Below are 19031 nucleotides of genomic sequence, written 5' to 3' on the forward strand. Positions count from 1 at the left end.
CTATACTGTAGCTCTGGACAGCTAAGGGAATCATAGTGGAACAAAGATTTTCGTCTTGATCATACCCCTTTGTAGGAATTCTTTTTTTTTTTTTTTTTTTTTTTAAACCCTTCCCTTCCGTCTTGGAGTCAATACTGTGTATTGGCTTCAATGCAGAAGAGTGGTAAAGGTGGGCAATGGGGGTCGTGACTTGCCCAGGGTCACACAGCTGGGAAGTTTCTGAGGCCAGATTTGAACCTAGGACCTCCTATCTCTAGGCCTGGCTCTCAATCCACTGAGCTACCCAGCTGCCCCCCTTTGTAGGAATTCTTGCAGCCCTGTTTTTTTCCCCCAGTCCTGTTCGTAATAGTTATAGAGGTGAATATTTTCACATTTCAGGAACTTTTTGACAAGCAAGCCCTGAACTTTCATGTGCACTGGCTGCAGAAGTGGAGAAGGAAAAGAGAAGAATAGAAGTTTGGGAATTCAAAGCTAAAGATAAGGTCCAGACGATTGAGGACGACATAGAATAGGCATAATGAGACTGATAATTCAGTGCCCAAGGCTCAAAACATTTCATAGATTGGAGAAAAATTCAGGCTTGAGAATCTATATTGGGGAGCATTAGTAACTGAGTAACTGGGGCTCCTGATTGTGGAATTACTCATATTTCCAAAATTGAATCTTCATTTATCCCTATCAAAACCACTTCCAGTCCTTAACTACCCTATTTATCCATCTCATCTCTCTGACTTTACACTGAAATAGTCTCTGACTCCCCATTCTTTTCTCTCCTTCTTTCAGCTCAGTGTAATCTGTGGCTAAAACCTTGTCTTCTGAAATATCCTGAGATCTGTGCCTTTTTCTCCATTCCCAAAGCTGCTCTCTAGTCCATGTCTGGGTCAGTTACTCCAGCAGCTTCTTTGCTTCCCTGCTATGGACCTCCCACCAGCCTTGAAAAAACTACCAGACTAATCTCCTTTAACTAGCTCCCCTCTTCCAGGTTCCCAGACTTCCTCCTCACCCCCATTGACAGATTAAAATCCAAATTCCCTAATGTCTTTCTTTTCTGTCCTCCAACCACAGTTTGGCTCTAACCTACTTCTCCAGTTTTATCTGTCAGAGTTCTAGATTGGGGATGGTGATGTACTTTGTCAGAAGACGAGGCAAAGGGTGTCTCTGTCACTGCGAGGTCCAGGACCGGGCAGGGGGCGTCTGTCTTTGGGAACTCCAGGATGGGGCAGGGGATAACTGCCTTTGGGAGCTCCCGGACCGTGCAGGCAGTAGCGGGGGTCGTCATCCCTTTTCTTCCCTCAGCTTGCCCTTCTGCACATTCTCTAGACCTGTACCATCCCTTCCTCCTTCCCTAGTCCCGACCGTCAGCCTGACTTACTCTCCAGACTCCCTTTTAAGGAGAACTCGGCCAAACCACCCCACCTCCCAAAGCCACACCTAGAACCAACCACAGATTCGACCAGTCTTAGTGAGCTCCCAGGAGTTAAAGTTCCCTCTACGGGAGCTTTTTCGAGGGGATTGTGGGGCTTGAAGTTTTCCTGTAATGCGGAGAGCCGGCAGATGGAGGGCAGGAGACCACGCTTCCCACAACGCCAAGCGAGGGCAAGTTCTCTGGGTAGGCACGAGCCTGTGGCGGGGAGGGACAGGCGCGGGAACTACACGTCCCAGGATGCAGCGCGGCGGAGCCGCTGAGCCTGAGGCGTTTGAACGGCTGCTCTCCCGCCCGGGCGCTCACGGGCAGCGCCGGCTGCGTTGTGTCGCTGAGTGCCGGGGGCGGGACAGGACTAGCAGCTCAGGGCCCGGATTGCAGCAGCGGGAGGAGGAGCCCGGGGCCAGGCGGTGCAGCAGCGGCGGCAGCAGCAGCGAGACGGCCTGAGCGAGCAGCCCACGGGACGATGATGGGGAAGGAGGAGGAGATCGTGCGGATCGCTAAGCGACTGGACAAGATGGTGACCAAGAAGAGCACGGTGAGGTCATGGGCCCCCGAACACCTTGAGACATCCCGAAATTGCCCTGCGAGACACTCCTCCGAAAGCCCCCTCAGACACACCCTATTTCCTTCCAAAGATGCTCCTCCTCAGAACCCCACCCCCAACGACCGCGCTTAGAGACTTCACTGAGGGGCTTGGCTAGAAGCTTCCTAGATTTCTCTCAGACCCCTCAACAGTGTCTCTTAGAGACCCTCCCCCATTTCCTCTATTTCCCCTAGTGATTTTTTGAGAGACCTCCCCTAAGAGACCCTGTGATTCTTCTGAGAGACTCTCCCCAAGACTCCTTCCTGGGATCTCCCCTCCCCCCAAGCAAAACAAAACAGTCTTGTGACTCCCTCTTAGACATACCACTTAGAGATCTCCCAAACCGATACTTTTCCCAGAAACCTTGAGACAAATCACTGAGATAGCAAGTCTTGACATCCCCCAGAGATACCACTTAGAGACCCTTTGATAGTTACCAGCAACATCCCTAGGGACTCCACTCAGAGACCCTCTGATAGTCAGCCACCCTTGACATTCCCCCAGAGACTCTACTCAGAGATCCTCTGATAGCCACCAGTGACATCCCTAAGGACTTTTGGTAACAGACTCTCTGATAGACACCCCTGTCACCCTGGACTCCGGACATCCCCTTTCACTCAAAGGTTCCTTAAGGAACCTCCCTCATCAGAGACTCCCCTGAGACTCTGGGACCTCTTCCCTTCAGATTCCTTAGACCCCTTTCCCTAGTCTTCCCTTTAAGCTTTCAATCAGTAAATATTTATTAAAGTGTCTACTATGTGCCAGGAATTGTACTAAGCTTTCCTCCGTAGAGAACTGAGGGACCTCCCCTTTACCCCCACAACTGAGGATTGATTTACAGGAACCAGGGAAGGACCATTTTCCCCATTCCTGACCTTGAAGTGACTCTGCTGCTTACAACTTGTGTGACCTTGAACGAGTCCCTTCTGTTTAGGATCAGTTTTCTCTTTTGTAAAATGAAAGCAGGTGGTCTAGATGATTTCTTAAGAGTTCTAATCATATTTCAGTCATTAGTCTGGCTTTCTGAGATCTTTGCTATAGGTCTGCCTGCATCACATGCCTCTGTCTTATTAGTCTGTAAAGTGGGGATAATAACACTGGTACATGGGTTTGTTATGAGCAAAGTACTTTTTAGCACTTTGTAATGCTCCCTTGCAGGGCTGATATGAGGATCAAATAAAATGAGAATATATGTAAAGAGCTTTGCAAACTTTACAGTGCTGCATAAATATTAGCTATTTTTGTAATTGTTATTTGTAAGCACTAACTGCTATAGAAATAGAGAAATTATTATTTTTGCTGCCATGGATCTTTTCTTAGCTAGACTCAGACTAGAGCTAGAATTGAGACTTGCACGCCCTATTCTACTCTTCCCACAAGACTTCAGATTAAGCTTTCTTACTCCCAGGGCCACTAAAACCCTGATCAGGGATGCTGACCTTGGGAGTAGTTTAATAGATTTGTAGACATAGGACCTGAGTTTGAATCCTGAAGCTGCAATTTACTAGTTATGTGAACTTGGGAAAGTCACTTTACTTCTGGTCTCAGTTTCCTCATTTGCAAAATGAAGGATTTGGATTAGTCGACATCCTATTTGTAAAGTCTTTGATCCTGTGACTGTCCTTTCAGAGAGGTCTTTTGATCCCCTGTAGATACTCCTGCTTTATAAGTATGTATTCTGTGTTTCTTTTTCCACTGACTTGCTGTGATCCTCAATTCTCAGACTCCTTTTCTCCCCAGCTTTTTGTTTTTGCTTATCTCATCTGAGGCTCTTCTGGTCTCACTGAGGGGCAGCATCTTTCCAATATGATTTTTCTGCTTGTGTGTATTAATCCTCCCTTAAAGATTTTAGTGAGAGCGGTCCATAAATCCTATCCCTCAGATTTTCATAGATATTTTTTAAATCTTATTTTATTGATTTTATTTTATTTTTGTGTTAATATCATCTTCATTTACTAATAGATTAATTTCTTAATGCATTCTTCCCCCTTCTCCTTTCTAGTGAGCCATCTCTTATAACAAAGAATAAAAAAAGAGAAAAAAGCAGTTTGGCAAAACCAACACATAAACTGTGTCTGACAGTATATGGAATATTCCATAATCACAGTCCTCTTTCTCTGCAAAGAAGAGAGGGAAGCACAGTTTTCCCAACCCTTTTTGGGTGCCAGGCTTGGTCATTATAATTACATGTGTTTAGTTTCCCTTTTTTTATTCTTTCCCTTTATATTACTGTAATCTCTGTCTTATAAACATTTGTTAAAAATCTGTTTTCAGAGAGCTGTGCCAAGTGCTAGGTGAGATGGAAAATTTAGATAAGATATAGAGTGTGCCATTCTGGGATTTTTCTAGTACATACACAAATAGCATTAAAAATTATGTAAGTGCATAAGAGAACTGCAGACCAAGTGTGATGCATCTTCTTGAGTGTGGGGAGAGGAAAGGATCGTTCTTGATTAGGGGATTCAGGGAAGGCTTGATGGAGAGCTGACATTTGAGTTGAGTATTAAGGAACAGTTAAGATTTTAAGAGCTAGAGCCAGAGGTAGGAAGCATCATAAGCACGTTGATGGTAGTGTGAGCAAAGACATTCAGTTTGGTTATTATTTAGAAGAAAACACTATGAAAGGTTAGGATGGCAACTCTGTGGAAGGTTTTGCATGCCAGGGCTAAGGAGTTAGAATTTTATTTAACAGGCAGTAGGATTTTGTATAGAAGTGTGCTATAACAGCATTTATGCACAAGAAAGATAAATCTGTCAGATGTATGAAGGATAATTTGAAAGGAGAGTGCATATGTAGCAGGGACTGTTAGGAGGCTGTTAATAACAGTCCAGGCAAGTAGTAGTGAAGGCCTCTGTCCTAGGGTTATAGCAATGGAAATGGAAAGGAAAATCTTAATCTGAGAGATGTTTTGGAGGTAGAGTTGACAAGATTTGGCAACCGATTGGATGGGAGGTTGGGATAAGGGAAAGAGAAAACTCAAAAATGGCTCCAGTTTATGAAAATGGATGGTTTGAATGTTGGTATCACTGATAGAAATAGGAAAGTCAGAAGTGAGAGTAGGTTCTTTGGGGAGAGATAACCGTTTTGGACAAGTTAAGTTTGAGATGACAGCTGGATATCCAGGAAGAGAGGATCTTTTATGTAGGTGGAAATGTGAGTGTGGAACCTGGATGAAAATCACAGAGATAGAGATTTGTCGTATTGAAGTGATAATTAAAACTAAGGAAATGAATGGGGTTGCCTAGGGTGAGAGTATAGAGAGAAAATATAACATCAAAATTAAGGGATGAAGAGGATCCATCAAAGGAGATACTCAAGAGTGCTCCTTTAAACTGAACTAAGACTTTTGGGACACTATATAGTAAGAACAATAGTAAGAAAACTAAAAGAGTTCTCTCTCAGAAGCTGAGGGAGAAGAGTGTATCTAGGAGGAAAGTAGTTAACAGTGTTAAAAGCTGCAGAGAGGTCAAAAAGGATGAGGTATTAGAAAAGGCCTTTATATTTTTTACTTTGGAGATTGTTGTTAACCTTTTAGAGATGTTTCAATAGAGTGGTAGGAAAGGAAGAGAGATTGAAAAGAGTGGGGAGTGAGTGGGTGATGAGGTATTGGAGGCATCAGGTATATACTGTTTTCTCAGTAAGCTTAGTAGTGAAAAAGAGGAATGAAGTGAGATAGTAATTTGGTGGGATAGAAAGGTTGAGGAAAGGTTACCTGATTATAGGAAGGGACCCTAGACATTATCTAATTTAGATTTCTTAATTTACAGATGAGATTTACAGATGAGGTTTAGAGAGGCTATTGCCCAGGATCACACAAGTGGTAAAGAGTAGAGTCAGGATTCAAACCCAGCTCCTCTGTCTTCAAGCATCCTGTCATGCTAAATCTGAAGAGGAAGGAAAGGAGAGGGGATGATTGATTGAGCAAAGCCCTCATGGAACCTGGAAGTCATGCTTTCCCTTCAAAAATCACTTTGTACGTATTTTGTTTATGCCTATGCATGGAAATGTTGTGACCCCCTTGATGGCAGGGTCTCTTTTCATTTTTGTCTTTATATTCCCAGCACCTAGCACAGTATCTAATACACAGGAGGTACTTAATAAATGTGTATCGACTGATGGGCTAATGGGCCCAGATTAGCTTTGTCTGATATTAGAGGTTCTTCCTCTGAGATAGAAGAAGCGTAAGGAATATGATAATGCTGAGGATATTTTAGGACTGTAGGTAAACTGAGGGAGCTCCCATTGTATGCCTTCGTCTTAGTAAAGTAAGAAACTAAGTTGTCTGTTGGGTATGAGTGTGTTAGGGAGTGATAGGTGAGTAAGTAGAACTGGAGGGTAGGGGCTTGAGGATATGGGAAAAAGTTTGAAACAGTCACTTTGGTGAATGAACTAGGGAATTACAGTTACTGAAGGTTGAAGATTAGCAGATTGAGAATAATAGATCATAAGAAAGAGATATTCTGGTGTATTGCTAGTGAATCACTGATAAGAGATGAGAGGTCGGTCAGCTGGGGTTGAAAGGTTGTTTGCCTCTCCTTTGTGTCCTTTTCTACCTCTGTTCCTGTTCCTTTCTCTGGCTTTTTTTCTGGAAGGTGGAGAAGCAGTTTCCTGATTGAGTTCTTTTTTTTTTCTCCCAGGCTTGGGAAATCTCTGGATTTAATCAACTTGTGATTTTTAGGGCTGTCATTGAGTGGGCACAGGAAAAGGGGTGGAATCCTCACTTTAACTAGAGGTCTATTACTAATTTTTACATTACAACTAAAAGCCAGCATATTTTAGGGGAAAAAAAGATTATTATTGTGGCCAAGTTATTCCTCACTATTCATGGTTTAGTTTGAGAGTAGAACAAGGCTTCCCTATAACTCCACTGTGGAATAATGAGTCAACATGGTATACTGAACAGAGAACAAAGCTGAGAATTGGGAGGCCATAGTTCTAATCCTGGCTCTATTACTCAATACCTGTGTCGCCGTAGGTAAGTAACTCAACCTCTCTCTCTGTTCATCAGTTCCTGATATTATTTATTCTGTCTAGCTCACCAGGCCCTTTGGGATCCAGAAATAATTGATATGGAAGTGCTTTAAAATATTAAAAGCTCTATGCAGATGTAAGGCATTTATAATTAATCTTTGAAGGATTTAGAGAATAATTCATGGAACAAACTCCAGATTTGGTGTCTGAGGGTAGAAAGAGGGGAGAAAATGCATATTTGTTTTGGCAATAATCCTTAACCTAAATTGTCATAGGTAGTAAATTTTTCAAGGTTAGGAGATGACAGTATAGAGTGGTTCATAAAGTCTGTTCTCAGAACCACAGAATTTTATAGCTAGAAGAGGCCTTGAGGATCATCTTAAGAGGGATATCATATAGATTCCTTCATTCTATAGGTGAAGTAGCAGCCTCAGAGAAGACATAGGATCATAGATTTAGATTTTAGAGGTCATTTAGTTAAACCTTCTAAATTTATCAGTGAGAAAAGTTAATCTCGGAGATTATGTGGTTTACCTGAAGTACACAGAACTGAGATTTGAACCCAGGACATCTGATTCCATATACAACATTCTTTCCAGGTTATCACACTGCCTGTATCTTGAGGGATTTCCCAACATTTTGTCTCCAACACATGAGACAGGTACAGTAATATTGTTGGACTATTAAAGGAAAACACAGAGTTTTTACCAACCAATTTGAACTATAGTAACACAAGTTCTTTACTTCACTCAAACCAAGTATAAGAGCAAGTTCAGGAAAGTTTGATTACTGTAGACATAAGCAAGCTGATCTTGTAGAAGAACAAGGTCTTCTAGCCTGGCTAGTAAAAGCTGAGGAAAGAATAAGATAAAGTAATAATTGTTCTATCTGAGAAATTGAAAAAGAAATCCACAGAATTTACTTTGGCATCATTTTAGATCTTATGTTTTGAAATTGCCTGGCCATTTCAGGAGGATGGTTTTGGAATGAATTTCATAAAAAACAAACAAAAAAAACCCAAGACCAAATAAAACAAAAATATCTCTGCACAAAGGCTTCATGAAGTCTACAAAACAAAGAGCCCAGGTGGCAGAGGAAGGACCCAAGTCTTCTGACTGCAATTCTAGCATTCTTTTCCACCACTGATGACCTTCACTCTCTTTCTCTCCTTCCACAAATAAATATAGTAAATGTACTGTTAAACATTTCTTTTGGTTCATTGTAGAATATGAGAGCTGGATTTAATCAACTTGTGATTTTTGATTTTCAGAAAGATTAAAGGAAAGTGTATTTTGAAACACAGTAAAAGCCATTTCAGGTATGTTTCTGTTGGTTTCCAGCATACAGAATTGCAGATGTGTGTTTGTATTTGGGCCTCTGATTCTGATTTTGATTTGGCTCATAGCCCCTGTCCTACAAGATGATGTTGGCAATTGATTCTGTTCCTGGGATGAATTGGAAACAGTTTGTTTGTAGAGAAGGGAGTGGGGAAGAAACTTAGTCATTTGAGCCTCCTTCCCACCACTTATAGTTGGTCCAGGATTTGTATTCCAAATAACTCCTTTGTGAGCTGTATTTTTAATAAATTGTTAAACTTTTAGGATAGAAAGAATTGTTTGATGGATGGGAAAAAAGACTTGTAGTCCAAAATGGAGATTTAACATACATATGATCATGTAGCAAGCTAGTTCTTATGTAAATAGATGCTGCTAGAGGGTTGCAGAGATGAGGTTTTGCTCATTTTGTTCCCTTTCACTTGGTATACATTTTTCTTGGAAGGGTGGGTATTCAGGATTTTTTTTTAATGAATTAAAGTTTAATTAATTAATTAGTTAATTAAGAGTATTTTTCCATGGTTACATGAATCATGTTCTTTTCCTCCCCTCCTCACACCCCCCTCTCATAGCTAACAAGCAATTCCACTGGGTTTTACATGTGCAATTAATCAAGACCCATTTCCGTATTATTAATATCTGCACTAGGGTGATCTACAGAGTCTAGATCCCCAATCATATCCCCATCAACCCATGTGATCAAGCAGTTGTTTTTCTTCTGTGTTTCTACTCCCACAGTTCTTTCTCTGGTTGTGGATAGCATTCTTTCTCATAAGCCCCTCAGAATTGTCCTGGAAAAAGGGGTTGTTTTGGTCGAATATATTAAAAGGTGGCTGCCAGAGGATTGAACAATTATCAATCCTCAATAATCTCAAGTCAAAATTGACTTTTATGGAAGTTTATTTAAGAAAAGGTAGAAGAAATAAGGAATAAGAATCTAATACAGTAGGTAAATTACTACGATCCTCTAATTAATCCAGGTAGATCTAATTAACCCTCAGCCGAGAGTCAGAGGGCCAGAGGCCCAGAGGTGAAAGCTTCATTCATAGAATCTCTGTTAAGCGAAGTTCCTTAAGATAAGTTCAGGAAGATTTAGTGGACTTCTAAAGAAGATATTGAAAGCAGTCTCACCAAGGTCTCAGCTTTCCAGCTAGCACTCCTCCATGAACCAGGAAAGCTAGAAGACTCACTCCACTCTCTCCTTTTAAAGGGGTCACTTATGCGACACTTCCTGTGCCTCCCTCCTAGTTTTTGTGTCCAATCACAACAGACACTTCTCTTAGGACTGCCTAGGGGGGCAGTCAGTTGATTCTGATTCATCACCCACTCTAGCACACGTGGGTTACGAACCTTCCAAAATTGGAGGTGCTTTTACCTTTGTTGATTAAATCTAAAGATGGACAGTGTAGACTTAATCTAATTATCACAATCATTACATTACTGCTAGTACAGAAGTCCATCACATTCGATTGTGCCACAGTGTGTCAGTCTCTGTGTACAATGTTCTCTTGGTTCTGCTCCTTTCACTCTGCATTGATCCCCGGAGGTCGTTCCAGTTCATATGAAATTCTTCCAGTTCATTATTCCTTTTAAAACACAATAGTATTCCATCACCAACAGACACCGAAATTTGTTCAGCCATTCAAAGGACATCCTCTCATTTTCCAGTTTTTTGCCACCACAAAGAACGTGGCTATAAATATTTTTGTACAAGTCTTTTTCCTTATGATTTCTGGGGTATAAACCCAGCAGTGGTATGGCTGGATCAAAAGGCAGATAGTCTTTTAATGCCCTTTGGGCATAGTTCCAAATTGCCCTCCAGAATTGTACTATCAATTCACAACTCCACCAGCAATGTATTAATGTCCTAATTTTGCCACATCCCCTCCAACATTTATTACTTTCCTTTCCTGTCATATTAGCCAATCTGCTAGGTGTGAGGTGGTACCTCAGAGTTGTTTTGATTTGCATTTCTCTGTTTATAAGAGATTTAGAGGTGTTCAGGATTTTTAAAAATTTTGCTACCTACAGTATAATTGTCACTTACTGAAAGTGAGTCAAATATAAGGAGTTTTCTGTGTGGTTTGATTTAAGGACTTCATAATACTAAAAGTTCATTCCTTAGTTTGTTCTTTCATAGAGCTATGTTGGAAGAGAGGTCAGAAATGTCCAGTTTTGTTAATATTTGCTTTTTTAGTAAATCCTTTCTTTTCCTTCTTTTTAGGATGGAGCTATGGATTTGCTAAAGGAATTGAAAAGCATGCCCATTACTTTGGATTTGCTTCAGGTAAGTCATCTGTCTTCCTACCAGGAAACTGAAAATCTAATTATAAAAATTTCCTCTTGAGTTAGGTTAATTATTTATTGAATATTTATTGAATAAATATTTATTATTCTGTAGAAGGAGAGTACTATGTTAGATGTTGGGGTTATAAAGATGAAAGTTGATATAGTTTTTCCTCCAAGGAGATTTTATCTATTAGAATAGGATATGACACATACACAAATAAGTATGGTAGAAGATAGAATGAGACAAGGAAAGTTTGAGAAGAGAGAGAGAGAGCTTTTAGCCAGGAGAGTGAAGTTTCAGGGAAGGCTTTGTAAAAAAGGAGGCAGTTGGGCTGGACTTTGTAGGAAGAAGTAAAAGGAAAGACTTTGATAGGCAGAAAGGAAGAGTGAGTTTTAGGAATGAGAAATGACTAGTGATCATAGGATTATAGAATTAAGAGCAAGAAAAACTTAGAGATAATCTAGTCAACTCCTCATTTTATAGATAAATAAATTGAAGCCTAGGGGAATTGTGACTTGTCCAAGGTCTCATAGCTGGTAGTAGGGACTAGAACCCAGGTTTCCTAGTTCTGAGCCTGCGCTCATTCCACTTCATCATAATGCCTGCTATGTATATATGTGAGCCTACTGATACATGCTTACCAGCGGTATTTGACTTAAATAATGAACTTACAAAATTCAGTAATAAACTGAGCTGGTTCGAAACTCTTAGCAATTATGTCATTCCTTAAAAGATTCCAAATACCAAAAGTGACTGTTCAAATAGAATTTTGTGATTTCACAAGGGAACTGGACTTCCTTTCCCTCTCCTTCCTTTTTTTTCTTTTGCTACTACTGAAATTTTTTAATATATCATTTGTAAAGGGTTCAAAAATAATAATATTGAAAATGTACTAATACCTTTTTCAGATTAGGATGCATATTTCTCAAAATCACACTGACAAGAGCTATTAGGAGCATTTAGCCAGAAGAGATCCTGAGATTTTTTGGGGTACCTCTGAACAGGCCATTGATCATTAAACCTTATATATGGGCCTAACAATGGTAGTAGGCTGACTGACATAGAATGTATGTGAATTAAATTGAATAGTAAGCCCCAGATTTGAGTCCCTGGCAAAGTGGTTTTACAAAGGAAATAAGTTTGCATGACTAGGTTAGACTACTCTTTTCAAAAAAATTCATTAAATATTTCTTGATTACATGTTAAAAATTTTTAACATTCATTTAAAAAAAATTTGAGTTCTAGATTCTTTTCCTCCTGTCCCTCCCTCCTCTTTGAGAAGGCAAGCAATTTGATACCAAGTATACATGTGAAGTCATGCAAATCCCAGATTAGCCATGTTGCAAAAGAAAACAGACAAAATGTCCCAGGAAAAATAAAGTAAAAAGCTTCAATCTGCATTCAAAGTTCTTCAGTTCTCCCTCTAGAGATGGATTGGATTTTTTGTCATATGTCCTTTGGAACTGTGGGTTAGACCACTGAAAAAAATTTATGAACAATTTTTCTCTTGAATGTTGGTTTGTAGTCTACCCGGATTGGGATGTCTGTGAATGCACTGAGGAAACAGAGTACTGATGACGAAGTTATCTCACTTGCTAAGTCTCTCATCAAGTCATGGAAAAAACTGCTGGGTAAGTGCCCAACTTGTGGTTAGTAAGAGTAGTAATTTATTTATTATGGTCAAACCAAAGCTTCTAGTCCCTACTTTGAGGAAGAGAGAGAGGTGACTCACTTTTTCGATAGAAGAGGGCAAGGATTAGGGAATCAAAGTTAAGTGACTTGCCCAAGGTCACACATCTATGATGTATCTGAGGTCAGATTTGAACCCAGGTTCTCCCTGCTCCAGGCCTAGTCCTCTATTCACTTGCAATTAGCTGTCTCTGAGGTAACTCACTTTTAAAAGGTGAACTAATTTTCAGACCATCAAGGACAAAGTTCTTTTGGCCTTTGCTTTTCATGGTTCTGATGCATCTCTCCAGAGTGGAACATTTTAGTCCAATTTTACCTGTAGTATATGATACATTGGGTTACATTTACTGCTAATTAAATTTAAGTTTGGTTGGAATCTATTGTTGGGACTAAAGGGGCCTCATAGTTGAATTATATGAGCCAGGACTCACTGGCTAAAAAGCAGTGGGCCCTCTAATTTGGTGTGTTTAAGAGAAACATCCAAAGGGAGGGTTATGTGACTTAACTGGAGACATCTAAGAGATTAGGTCAAAGGGCCAACAAGAGAGAGCAGCACACTGACCTTCTCTGTCAACCTGGGGCCATAGCTGATATGTCCATATTTGGATAGTGCACTATTTCCCATACACTGAGATTCATTGCCAAAGTAGAGCTGGAAGGGGCACAGAAGGGATAGAACCAGCTTTGAGCACTATGGTCTTCAGGCCTTGTCAGGAAGAAGGGGTTTATGATAGTCTGCTTCCTAGTTTTTGGGTTGTACATTGAGTCTGGGCTTCAAGATAGTTCTGGCTCTTTAGTTGTTGGGAGGGTAATGATAACTCACTCAGCTCAGGGATCATGGCTGCCGAAAAGTGTTATAGGGAGGAGGATTGGGATGGCTTATGCAGATGGGATTTGTTTCCCACCCCTGAAATCGCAGTTTGGGGATATTCCAATCATCTAAGAAACTGATATGACACAGCCTGGAGTAGAAGATTCCACATTTGGGGTATTCCAGAGAAGGGATAAGACGGAAATGGGGGGTATCAAGAAGGAACATAGTTAGCCTATTGCAGAGAAAGACTAGACCAGGAGAAAATCCCTGATTTTTCTGGATATGTTTATTCCTAACGATTTTTGATAAAATATTATTAGTTTTCTTCACTTAAGTCTTCCTTTAATACCTCATCCTGGTATGGAAGTGACCCTGACCTCTTGGAGGCTATGTTAGTGGAGTATAAGCTCTGGAAAGTACTGCCTTGGGGTGGATTATCTCCATCCAAGTGAGAAAGTCTAGCCAAGTGCACAGAGCTATTCTGTTAGGCGAGTCTTTTTTTTTTTTTTTTTTTTTTTTGTGATCACTCAGGAATTCTGTTAAAGTATAGGAATTAATGTGAGTTGGAAGAACTACTCATGCTAATGAAATCACATTGAAATGTACACATATGTTAAATGCTTTGAAAATCTTCAAGTGTTATATAAATGCTAGCCAACTATTAGTTTCATTAGGTTCTTATGTATTTGATAATGTTTTTTATATTGTGTATGCAGTTGGTTCTTGAATGTTTTACCTAAGAATGGTGGCTATAATGTTTTAGTACACAGTATTTAGCTCTCATCCAAAAAGGCTGGGGAGAGGGAGGTGTTTCCATTTGTAAGTTAGCCAGATGATAGAGGATGTCAGTGGGTTGGGGGAATAAGAAGAGGGTGTGTGTGTGTGTGTGTGTGTGTGTGTGTGTGTGTGTGTGTGTGTGTTTTGAGAAGCAATGGTGATTTAGACTGCTTGAAAGTATTCAGCTATTTTAATTGTCAAAATCTGCACTCAGAAGTTTCAGAGCATTTGGTTTGTCATGGCATTTTGAAAAGGACTTAAGTGGTGATGTTGCAGTACTTCTGCTAGGAAATATATCAATATGCCCTTTAGTCCTGAAATGCAAATCTCCCTGCCCCTAATTCCACCCTGGAATTCTCTCCTACAACTGTACTTGTTCTGTTCTGAGCTCTAAAAATGAATAAAAGTTGATTAGCAAAGAGCTAGATTCACAGGGCCTTTTTTGGATGTACCCATCAAGCTGTTTCACCCCTTAGCTAGGGGAGTATGATAATGTTAACATTTTTTGTTAATCATTCAGTGTAATCAGCCAGGCGGTTGGTGAATAGAAATCATTACTGTTTGTAGGAACAACACCTGTAAAAAAGTCTCCGTTAAAAAGGTCCTGTCTTTTTGTAAACATCGTCATTTGCATCAGGTTATGTTTCTCATATCTTCATGTTTGGGGAAATAGAAGTTCTTTAATGTTAATAGTTCATATTTCCTTAGATCTTTATGATTTATAAGGTGTTTCATCCTCTCTGAGGTGGATAGTGCAAATGTTATTATTTTCATTTTACAGATAGAGAAACTGAGGCTCAGAGAGGCTGAGTGATTTAACCATAACCATGCAACAAGTAAGTGGCAGATCTGGGCATCAAACTCAGCCTGCTGCCTCCAAGTCCAGTGCTCTTTTTGCTGTTTCATAAACATTGAATTATAAAGAATTTGTTGAGAGTAACAACATTCACAATATGATAGGCATGACTTTTGGCTTATTTATTCCCCATAAGGTAAAAGATTGCATTTCATAATGTGACCATGTTTATATAAACAGTCAATTTGAAGCTATATCCCAAAGGACTGGTGCTCAGTAAAAAAAGAGTGACTGTAATCCTGATAGAGACTGCTCACTTAATTGGCCGGAAGAGATTTCTTTACTCTTTGGGCTTAGATGAGGCCTTTTTAGGAATGTTGGGTATATGATAGTAGTAGGACACTCTTCTATCTGCTGTTACTGCTGTAACATGGTATAGTGGAAAGAGTGCTAAACTTGGAGTTAAGAGACTTGGATTTAAGTCCTGACTCTATCCTGCTTATTAGGTATGTGTCCTTGGTCAAGTCACTTGGTCTTTCTTAGCTTAAGTCTCTTCATCTTTAAAATGGGACTAAGTTTAGGGCTGTGAGAAAAGTGTTTTGTAAACTATAAAATAGATAAATGTGAGTGATTATTACTATCACTACATCACACATCTATATTTTAATCATATTTTGTTTCTTATGTTGATGATGCTGGCTAAAATTCCTTTATAATGATGGTGTTACAAGTTGCTATGCCTCAAAAAATTCCTCACCTGTTGGCCAATATCTTTGCACTTAGGCTGGTCCTTGGACAGTGAATATAAAATCCATTGGTGGGCCTGTATTTGAAGACTTTCTAGCTTAGCAAGGCTGGCCAGAGCTTATGTTGTGCTGGAAGAACCTTTGAGGATTGAGGATCATTTTCCTACTACAGTGAAGCATTGGAGGAGAGATTTATTATTCTTATGATTTTTAAATTGCTTAGAGTCTGCATTTTCATTCTTCCCCAGAAGAATACTCTTGAGACCATAGCTAAGATTGTTTTGTGTTTTAGGCCAAGGTGTCCATTGATAGGTTTGGCCCAAACAGTGTATGTACTCTGCTAGCTAGACTAGGAGAAAAATAAAGGATTTGTGGTTTGCTTTCAGATCACTTCTCAATTTAATTATAATTCCATTTGTTCTTCCATTATGTGTGTTTCCATTCTTTCCCTATTGAATTTAGATGCTTCAGAAGATAAAAATGATGAGAAGAAGAGAAATTCTTCCTTGGCAACATCATCTTCGAAGGATGTTTCTGACACAAAAGATCAAAGGTGAAATTCTAACTGACAAAGATGCTCAAGGGAAGTGTAGACTGGGAGGGAGACCAAAGGCATCTTTCTTTTTGACTTTGTGTCTCTTTTTTGTTTTTGAGAGCAGATCCCTTTTCCCCATCTGTAAAACATGGATAAGAATCAGTGCATTTATTTCAGAGGGATGTTGAGGACTAAAATAATGTCTATAAATTACTTGTAGTCCTTTGAAAGGGAAATTATGATGAATACTGTATTATATACGATCAAGTCACCAGTCTGATCTGATCTGAAATTGGAAAGGATTTTTTCAAATGCCTCTTTTGGGATATGTGCAAATTTCTGATGATCAATTCAGAGCACATGTCTGCCTGTGGGCATAGGATTGTTTTTGGTTACAGAAAATGTAAAATATTGGGATTGATTATTATGTTTTTCCTAATCCTACTTTTGGTCTTCAGAAAGCTCTTTCTGATTTTTGGGCATTGGTGGTTTTTCTTATTTGCAGGAAAACTCTTGTCCATTTATCAAGATTTTATGGAATGATCATGGTATTTGGAGTCAGAAGAACTGGCACTGAATTCTGGATCTCCTGGTTGCTATATGACCCGAGCCAGTCATTTTCCCATTCTGAACCTCAATTTCTTTATTTGTAAAATGAAATGATTGGGCTGGTTGTTCTCTAAGGCCTCATCCAGTTCTAAATCTGCAATCCTGGTATATATGTGTTAGAATGATACTTTTCACTTGCTTACCCTTTGATCTGTGAGGACTTTTGCCTTTTGGATTCTTAACTGTATTTTCTCTTGTTGTCTAGACTTAGTTTCTTTTATCTTTGTTTTGGTCACTTTAACCACACCTTCTTGGTTTCTTTGTTTCTTTTCTTTGAATGTACAATCAGCTTGCATAGAAGTGACCCCATAAGCAGCTACTTGGGAATGATTGGCCAGGCATCAGGTGCCCTTGAAAAGCATTTTTTCCAAGGCTGAAAGTAGTGAGGTTTTCTTTCCTTACCACTAACACAAGAGTTGACAGAAAAAAGTGATTATAGGGACAGCGGGGTAGCTCAGTGGATTGAGAGTCAGGCCTAGAGATGGGAAGTCCTAGGTTCAAATCCTGTTTCAGACACTTCCCAGCTGTGTGACCCTGGGCAAGTCACTTGACCCCCATTGCCCACCCTTACCACTCTTCCACCTATGAATCAATACACAGAAGTTAAGGGTTTTAAAAAAAAAGTGATTATACTTATTGGCTCTTTCTCTTTTTAAGTTTTTCCTATTATTTGAAATATAGGAGACCATGAAGTTTGGGCATGTGACAGATCAGCATTGGGATGTCTATGTAGACTGCATAGGACCGTAGGATAAAAAGTTAGAACGAACTAGAGAGGTTGTCTAGTCTAAACTCTTCACTTTACAAAAGAGGAGGCTGACACCAAGAAAGAATGACTTGCCTATGGTCACTTAGATTATTAACTTAATTTTTATATTTTTATTTTAAACCCTTATCTGCTGTCTTAGAAATACTAGGTTTCATTTCCAAGGAGAAGAACAGTAAGAATTAGGCAGCTGGGATTAAATGACTTGCCCAGGGTCATACAACTAGGAAGGGATTGACGTCAGATTTGAACCCAGGACCTCCTGGGCTCTATCCACTGAGGCACCTAGTTGCTCCTACAGTATTAATTTTAAAATTTGATTTGGACCTAGCTCCTCTGACTTAAAGTCCAGGGTTATTAAAAACAAAACAAAACATGCTGTCAGAAATTTCCTTCACCTCAAAATGCCTGAAGAAGTCACTAAGACTACCTCATCCATTAAGGATGTCCCCTCCTTTAGGGAAACAGTTTCATTCCTCTTTGCTGCAGGAGGGGCAGGGAGGAATCTATTGAGTTCCAGAGTAATGTGGGGGAGGAGCACACTTTTGAGTGTGGAGAGAGGATTTATTTCTAGAAAGGGACTTTAGTATATAGTACAAATTCCTCATTTTATAGAGGAAGAAACTAAGGCCTGAAGGGGTTAACTGACTTGCCAAGGTCACCGAAGTAGTTAATATCAGAGCCAGAATTTGAAATCAAGTCTTCTGATTCCAAATTCAGGGTTTTTTCCTACTACACTTTACTACTTTATGTTAAACTTTTGCTTTGGGCTGATTTAGGGCTTGTCATTTACATAATTGTGAGAAAATAAATAAGTTGGGCTCAATCCCAAAAAATTTTCCTGAGGAAAGAAACAAATATTTATTAAGCACTTACTATGTACTGGGCATTGTGCTAGGTAGCAAGGATACGAATACAAGTAAAAATAGCTGTTGCTGTCAAAGTTTTTACATTCTTTTGGGGAAAGCCAACTTGCAAAAGGGAGCTATAAAGCAGAGGTAGAGAGAGGGTGCTGGATGAAGTTACCTGGTACAAGGCCATGGTTTTGAAGTCTGGAATCAAAGGAAGGAGTGAAGGCCACCCTGGGCTCATTCACAAAATATAGGGTCTACAAGGAACTCACTAGTAGATAAGGTGTTTCAGCATGGAGAAAGGTCAGCAGGCCTGGTTGGATGTTCAGAGGTGAGAAAGCCCCAGGCTCTGAGGAAAGGTTCAGGAAGAGACAGTACAGGTGTGTGTGTGTGTGTGTGTGTGTGTGTGTGTGTGTGTGTGTGTGTGTGTGTGTGTGTGTGTGATTCTGAACTCTGGAAGCCAAGGACAGAGCCAGGAGGCCCTTAGAAATATGACTATTGTAGGAAGGAAATTCCCCTCTTATTAGAATGTGATAACTGCTTCCCCCAACCCCCTCAGGAGTGACTCTCTTCTCCATACCTCCATCCCACCAAGAGCACACAATGAGGAATGTATACTGGAAATCTCTACCAGCGGCATAGGTAAGCCCGTGATTGATAGAGCCCTGCATTATGAAATTAATCATTCCAGAGTGAGAAGTACAAGCTCATACTTCTTTCTATAGTTTGGTGTTTTGAAGAAACTGCTGGACTTGGAGTAAGGAGTCAAGGACTCACATTCAGTTCTGACTGACATTTACAAGCTTTGTGTCTATAGACAAATTGTTTAATTTCCCTGAGCCT

At 39.9% G+C, this 19031-nt stretch overlaps 1 protein-coding gene across 2 annotated transcripts in view; it reads left to right on the plus strand.

The window, feature by feature from the left end:
- Positions 1-1746: 1746 nt before the first annotated feature.
- The window catches only part of TCEA2 (transcription elongation factor A2), a 35676-nt gene continuing 18391 nt past the window's right edge, over positions 1747-19031 (plus strand). For both annotated transcript variants that reach the window (XM_044663905.1, XM_044663904.1), the window contains exons 1-4: positions 1747-1961; positions 10540-10602; positions 12131-12236; positions 15890-15980. In XM_044663905.1, the coding sequence (XP_044519840.1) occupies positions 1890-1961; positions 10540-10602; positions 12131-12236; positions 15890-15980 (332 nt within the window). In that variant the 5' untranslated portion in view covers positions 1747-1889. The remainder of the gene's footprint in view (positions 1962-10539; positions 10603-12130; positions 12237-15889; positions 15981-19031) is intronic.

The sequence above is a fragment of the Gracilinanus agilis genome, chromosome 2 (assembly GCF_016433145.1).
Source record: "Gracilinanus agilis isolate LMUSP501 chromosome 2, AgileGrace, whole genome shotgun sequence".
NCBI lineage: Eukaryota > Metazoa > Chordata > Mammalia > Didelphimorphia > Didelphidae > Gracilinanus > Gracilinanus agilis.